Below are 7135 nucleotides of genomic sequence, written 5' to 3'. Positions count from 1 at the left end.
CCGTCCGCGAAGCGCCGCCCGCGACTCCGCAGGCAGCGGCGGCCCCGCCCGGCCTGACGGGCCTGGTCCCGCCCCGCCCCGCCCCCCCGCGGCGGGACCCGCCCCCCTCGCTGCGGGCCGCGAGCCGTTACGGGGGGCCGGGAGCCGTTAACGCGCCGCCGCCACCGCCCTCGTGCGGCCCAAGCCGGCCCTGCGGGAGGACAGACGGCGAGGAGAGCAACAGCGGAAGTTCCTCAGTTTGTTCTTTTAGCCCTTAAAGCCTTCTAGTGTGCATATGAAATATACCTATGCTAGCGCATATATGAAATACCGAGGGCATTTCACAGCTGACGGCAGGCAGCCCCTCTGACGCCAGCCCAGGAACGGGGGCTGTTTTGGGTCTCCTCTATAGTTTACAGGTATGTTGGGTTTCCGGGTGGTACTGCCATAGCCCTATAGCATCACCAGGGAGCAGAGGGGCTTCAGCTCTCTGCGTGGGTTTCACTGTCATTGAGGAAGCCTTTGTCACTTTTCCTGAACTATTTAAAAAAATAATACCAATTTTGTGAAGCAACATGTGAAGCCTCTGAGCCTGAAAAGAACCTCACAGCTAAGTAGAACAGGTCATCAACAATTGCTGAAAGCACACAAGGAGGAGGAGAACCCCCATTTCCGGAGATTTGCTACTACCACCTTGGTCCTTTCCCATCATTCAGCAGAGATATATGACTGAAATTCATATCCACTTACACTCAGCAGAAATCGTATAGCATTTATTGCTTCCTTCTGTCCCTTTTCATTCTCATTTTTTCAGCTACTGAACAGCACCTATTACAGCTCAAATTGGTGGTTTCCATACAATCAGTATTGTCAGAAGCAAGCCCAATCTTTGCATCTCATGTGCTTCCTAGCCAAGAGGATCTCAGGCACCTTTTCCATTTTTAAGACACTTGGATTTGCTCCACCCACTAGTTTGATACCTGCTTCATTCTTTAGGTCAAGGATCACCACAGCTGAAGCCAGGGCCTGATACCACTTAAGTCACTTCCCTCCAAGAATCTTCACCTCAACTACAGCCTTCAAGCTCCAAATTTAAACCTTTCTGATACAGCATACAGGAGGGAAAGGAACATGGCATAGGCAAAGGATATTTATTGCTAAATGCATTTTAGCTACCAGCAAAAACAAAGAAGCCCCCAGACACTCTTCCCTCACCTCTCTTCCCTTTTTGAGAAAAAAAATTTGTCCACATTACATAATAGGCAGTCTTTTCTCCTTCAATCACATCTTCCAAATTGTCATTGCCTCTCAAAGCAGAACCACATTCTTAAGGATCTCTGAGCCATATTCTCTGCCCTACCCCTTATGCCTTCCTCATGCAGAAAAACATCATCTAGTAGAGTAAGTTACTGGCTGGAATTGCACAGGGTATGACATCTTCAAAGGCAGCAGCAAACACCCTTCTGGGCAGGGCAGCCATTTGGAATGCAGTTCTGTAAGCTGGACTGAGGCAGGTTCAGGACTATATAATTGTTGTGACATAATTTTGCACAGACCAAGATAGGGTTCAAGACTTGGCACCTATTACCATGATCTTTCTCAGTTTAGCTCAAGACAGTTTCAAGACATTGTCTACAGTGCTGTCACAGAACAACATCCTGTAACAGCTGTGCTTTGCATGGAATGGTAACAATTCTTACTCAAGTATGCCTAAGGAGTACTTTTCCATGCATAACACTAAGCACCAGAAGTCAGTTTTAAGGCACCTGCAGCTCAGAAAATATTTTGAAAATCCTTCTGTGGGAAAGGAAAAATGCATCATCTGTAACTTAAATATGAGTATTTCTGTAACTAGGATACAAGGTGACAGCTTACAAAAGTCAGGAGGAATGATGACTGTTCAGCACCGCCAAGGAGGTTAGTTTTATTTAAGCATAAATATTTGAATATCCTAACACTTAACAATCATTTAATTCCCTTAAACATACATCCTTATAGAAACTGCTACATAGGGGTCAAGAGAGCTGTCCTTTAGAATCTGAGTTTAAAAACGTTATAGACAGGGAATTTGTGAATAACTTTTTCCAAATGCCTACCTCCTTAAGTAGGCACCAAACTACATGAGTCATGACAGGATTTTGAAAGGGAAGCACAGCACCCAGTTTATAAGCAGCACCAGGAAGAGCCCAAGCCCTTGGCATTCTCTGATGGCCCACTCCTGCAACTAAGCAGCAGGGCCTAAGACACAGCAAGAGGGGAATTCAGAGAACTTTCACCATACTGAGAGTATTCTCTTCCTGTAATAGAGAGAAAGGCTTATGCGAAGGGAAGGGTGGAGCTGAAAAGTCTAGGAGCTTAATTAAATCATAGGGATAACTTTCCCAATTTTGAACTACAGATGAAGCCACAGGAGGCCCTAGAACAATGGTTTGCAGCAAAACTGGCACACTTCATGGGTCAGACATAACCACAACCCTGGTGGGCCAGCTCTGGCCCTGTAACAGCCAGCTCAGGTGTCTGTATACTCGGAACAAGGAATAAAGCTCAGACACAGCAAAACAGCTCTGGCCAGAGTTGGACTTGCTCCTTAGCCTTGTTGTATCTGTATTATAGGCAGCTTCACTGTCAGCTTCAAGCCATGCACAGCAAGGCTCTGTGCCTCACTAGTGTTGCCCACTGGTTTCATAAGCCTCACTTAAGAGCTTATCTAAAGAAAGAAGAGGCCAGAGCCAAATTCCAGTGAGGAAAGACAGTTATTCATATGGTATGTGACTCCCAGGTAACAGAGTTGAACAGTCTGGTTCTGCCTGTCACTTCACATTAAGTGAACACATTCTAGTTCCTGAATTCCCAGCAGCACCGGCAGTAARCCACTTGGTAATAGGCAACATTTCCTACCTAAATAGTTCGGGCTTAGCTAAGGAACACTTGTGCACAATGTATACAAACTAGCAGCAGTCCTAGGACTKTACTCAAAGAGGAGCTTTGCCTCCACAGATATTAGCCTGTTTAGAAAAATGGCAAAGGTCATTTCATTTCATTGGCTATTGTTTTGGCTTCTCAAACCAACAGAAGACAACGAGCACAATAGGTATCATCAATATATTTCACTGCAGTTAGTGGTTAAATGTTGAAGAACAAGCATTAACATAAGCCACAGTGAACACTAAATAAGATGCCATCCCAAGCAGAGCTGACACAGGAGAAATTTTGCACTTCCAACAAGTTTCAGATTTCATAGTGCTTCACCACTGGTGGCTCTTTATTCGGGTCTCCTCCTCTCTCCAGATATAGGTCATTGAAGGGATATTGCTTCGGTCCCTACAAAGACAGACAGATATGAAGTGCAAATTCACTACATTCAAACAAGCAGCTTACAGGAAAAGGAAGGAATGCCTCCCCATATATACATACAATCAAGGCTTGTCAGTTACAACTTAAGTTCTTATTTCTTAAGTGTTTCAGTAGGAATAGTAGAACAGGAGGAAAGTCTGTAAATTCAGAGGTGGATAGAGGTCTTTGGTACAAATTCATGTCCTTTAACAAAAACATCAAGGTGGTCTTGCACTTGACCTTAACCAAGGGTTTATCGCACAGCATGAGGATAACATATTACAAAACTCACATGTATGTTCAGACATTCATCAAAACTATTCCAAATGACCAAGATCATATAAGATGCAACTAAAAACACCAGCCAGGAGAAGAGAGGGGATACCAAGCATTCATCTTTAACACCATAGAAAAAGCACAAACTATTTTATAAAAAGACTGGATACAGGAAGTGTCTCTATGCAGGTAGAGTCTACTGGCCTAGACAAAGAAGGGGAAAAAAAAACGCGTCTCAGACACACAGGGAAAGTGAATGCCTAGGACAAAGAAGGAAAATTGTAAGTCAGGTAATTTAAAATTAGCTTCATGAGAATGACAGCAATGGTAGAAATTTTTCTGTTCACTGTGAGACAGAACCTGTGCTAAGCAAAGCCAGCCAAGAAAACAAATCAGGTTGGATGGGGCTGCAGGAGCTCCTCTGTCCCAACTCCTGCTCACAGCAGGGCTTCACATTCACACTCGTCACCCAGCTTCAGCTAAACACTCTCCTGGGCACCTGGAAGTTACATGCAACACGGCTACTTTTCTTCCTTTTGCCCGAGGGTATCACTCACCACAGGCCTGTAAGAAGGGTACATCTCTCCAACACCAAACATGATCAGCATGGTAGTCAAAAAGATAAGGAAATGTTTGCACATGGTGTGCCAGGGAACTGGAGTGGGGGATGTATCAACACGGTTCCGAATATACATGTCGAAGTCCCAGTGCATCTGAAAAACATAGGAAAAGCCTATACACTTACCCAGCAACACTCAACCCACTTCTCCCTAGAAAACAAGTGCTTTACACCATTCAGATTCACAAAACTGCCAGAAGCAGTTTCATCTGCACCTCACAACAGGACTTAAAGCCACAGGAACCAGAGTGATTTACCTACAGTCACAGCAAGTTGTTGCTCACAGTAAAATCCATGACTCCAAATTCCAGCATTTGTTCATACCAGGCAATGATGCTTTATTATTATTGTTCTAAAATACCAGCAGCTTTTCTTTATATATATAATCACTCCACCTTATATTTGTTCCCCTGCTGGTGATGAGAAGGCATGGTAGAAATTGGTACTCTGGCTTATGGAAGTTGGTCACGCGCCCAAATCTAAGTACCATTGTTACTTTAAATAAAGAAGCAACCTCTTGCCACTTGGAAGCTGGTTCCTCAAAAAGGGTAGAGCATCTGCCACTGTTACTCCATGACAGGAGAAGAGCAGGGGTAGTAGCTAGCTAATGCCCTTCTTGATTGAGCAGAAGGGCATTTAAACTTGTCTCCATATACAAAGATACAAAGCAAAGTCCTGTGTTCTGTCCATTGTCTCCTTTCACATTAAAGAAAGCAGACAACTCATTAATTTCTAGCTTAAATACTGTGCCTAGTTCCCTAGCTGCCCACTTTGCATACACAGCCATTTGCTATCAGCCCAGGAAAGCCAGACTCTGAGCAGAATTCAGCTGCCTAAACAGACACGTACAGACATCTGAAATGCACCAGCATACTTTACCTGGCCCCCAGCTGCCAACCCCCCATGGAAATCTCAAATACCCTACAGCATGCAAGAGGCATTAGAAATCTATGCTTAGGCAACTGAATCTTGCCCTCCATGTTATAAAGCCACCCCTAATAAGCAATGATAGGTCAAGGAAAATGTGGGGGTTTTTGCTGTTTCCAAGCACTTTTTCAAAACTCCATCATAACTARGAATTATAAGCAAAAGCCACTTCTTAAAAAATCAACATCTTATCCCACCTCAAGGGCAGGAGTACCTGCACAAGCCTTCCTGTGCCAGGAAGCACAAGAATACAGAATCATCACAAGGGCTTTCATGAGATTGCTTCTACAGTCATTACAATAAGGACTTTGATCCCTACCCTGTGGTACACATGCTATGATCTTCTTGCATGTTTATATTAGGATATATATTACATACACATGCTTACGTTCCCTTTTAGTAAAGAAGGCTCAAGTCAATTACTAAGTTAAATATTCATGGTTATATTTCAGTCATTCACAGAAACACTATGCACTACCTGGAAAGTTACTCCTGACAAGGAAACTGAGGAACTTAGAGCACCTAGGTTAACTTTTGAAATCTACTTGCTCATTTCTGTTAAGGATATCTTAGGGACTTTCTTTGGAAAGGGCCATCTTATTTCTTCTACCCCAAAACAATCCTAGAGTAATAAAGTAGCAATGGCTGCACCCACAGGACAAAAAGAACTTTTACTCTAATACTGGCTTTTTAGCTAAGTGATTCATAACTAAGCTCTGACATTTAGTCAGATCAGACAAAAAAATAATAATAAATAAATAAATAAATAATAAAAAGGACCAACCTTTCACATTCCTACAGAGAAAGTTAAATTTGAAAAGCTATTTATATTAACATTCCTTGGCATCCTCAAACAAGAATTTACCCTGACAGCCATGGCCTAATTTTTTTCCTCCAACTGACCGCCCCGTTTGCATAGGAAGTACACTCCTGCACTTGGAGATGCAACTGGACAAAGAGCTATACAGAGAAAGCACCAGTGGACTTAAGTATTTAAGTACACTTAAGTGCAGTTAAGTATTTTGTAAAAATAGTATTGATTAGTAGCTTGGAAACAGCTACTAGCATTCCTACCGGCTGTCCCCAGTTATGCCTCATGTCTTGCTGGTCCCACTGGTACCAGGGGTCTCTCTCATGAAGAGATCGATTAGGGAGCTTGGGATAGTCACCGTACCTATGAGAACCAGGAAAAAAAAAAACCACACACAGATGTATAAGAAACCTGTATTAGTTTCTATACATCTTGTGCAAAACATTATTAAACCTATTAAAAGGAAGGAACAAAGCAATACATTTTTAGTTTCTGTAGCTCCCAAACTATAGCATATACGTATTTTAAATGCATACATTCAACTAGCACAAAAACTACCAGCTCAATATTAGTCATCATAAGAAATGGCATTCCTCACAGTTGCTCTTTTAGGCTATGCTGCCTGGAAGAAAATGCAAGCCTAACTGAAACACAGATCCCTTCCTGTCCACTGCTTTGCACATTTCATACTATTCCCTAACAGTTAAACTTCTCTTGAAACCTTTATTCCAGAGATGGATTTCAGTCTACTCCCCTCAGCCTTGCACTACAACAGCACCTGAAGTCTCTCACACAGTATTTTATCCACACCGGGCTCCCATCTGCTCGGTTTGCTCATGTTTTAAACATACTCAGGTGTGCCTGCAGCGATTCCGCTCGCAGCACGGCAGCGCGGGCCCTCGGCTGGGAGCCCGCGAGGTGGCGGCGCGGGGCAGGGCGCTGCCGGCCCCGCTCGGGGCTCCCGAGCCCCCCAAGCTCACCCGAAGCCGTCGTCGGGGTACGGCTCGTAGTCCTCCACCCGCATGTTGTACTTCTTGGCGGCGGCCGCCCGCTCCTCCGGCGTGCGCGGGTACGGGCCGGGCATCAGCTCCTTGGGCAGATCCGAGGCTGGCGGGAGACGGACAGGGCAGGGTGGGCGCCGGGGCCGGGGCGCCGGCCCGGCAGAGCAGGGCGCCGCCCGCCTCACACCG

At 44.7% G+C, this 7135-nt stretch overlaps 1 protein-coding gene across 1 annotated transcript; it reads right to left on the bottom strand.

Annotated features, from left to right (window-relative positions):
* Nucleotides 1-3064: 3064 nt before the first annotated feature.
* On the bottom strand, nucleotides 3065-7052 carry NDUFB8 (NADH:ubiquinone oxidoreductase subunit B8). Its single transcript, XM_026068721.1, has 4 exons — nucleotides 6926-7052; nucleotides 6209-6308; nucleotides 4146-4301; nucleotides 3065-3300 (listed from the first exon to the last, which is right to left on the bottom strand). The coding sequence occupies exons 1-4, from the start codon at nucleotides 7027-7029 to the stop codon at nucleotides 3208-3210; spliced, it is 453 nt and encodes a 150-aa protein (XP_025924506.1). The 5' UTR covers nucleotides 7030-7052; the 3' UTR covers nucleotides 3065-3207.
* Between the last annotated feature and the right edge of the window lie 83 nt (nucleotides 7053-7135).

Source organism: Apteryx rowi, unplaced genomic scaffold (genome assembly GCF_003343035.1).
Source record: "Apteryx rowi isolate R43461 unplaced genomic scaffold, aptRow1 scaffold_279, whole genome shotgun sequence".
Classification (NCBI taxonomy): domain Eukaryota; kingdom Metazoa; phylum Chordata; class Aves; order Apterygiformes; family Apterygidae; genus Apteryx; species Apteryx rowi.
The sequence above is the reverse complement of the archived record's forward strand: the minus strand, read 5'-3'. Positions and strand labels throughout refer to the sequence as shown.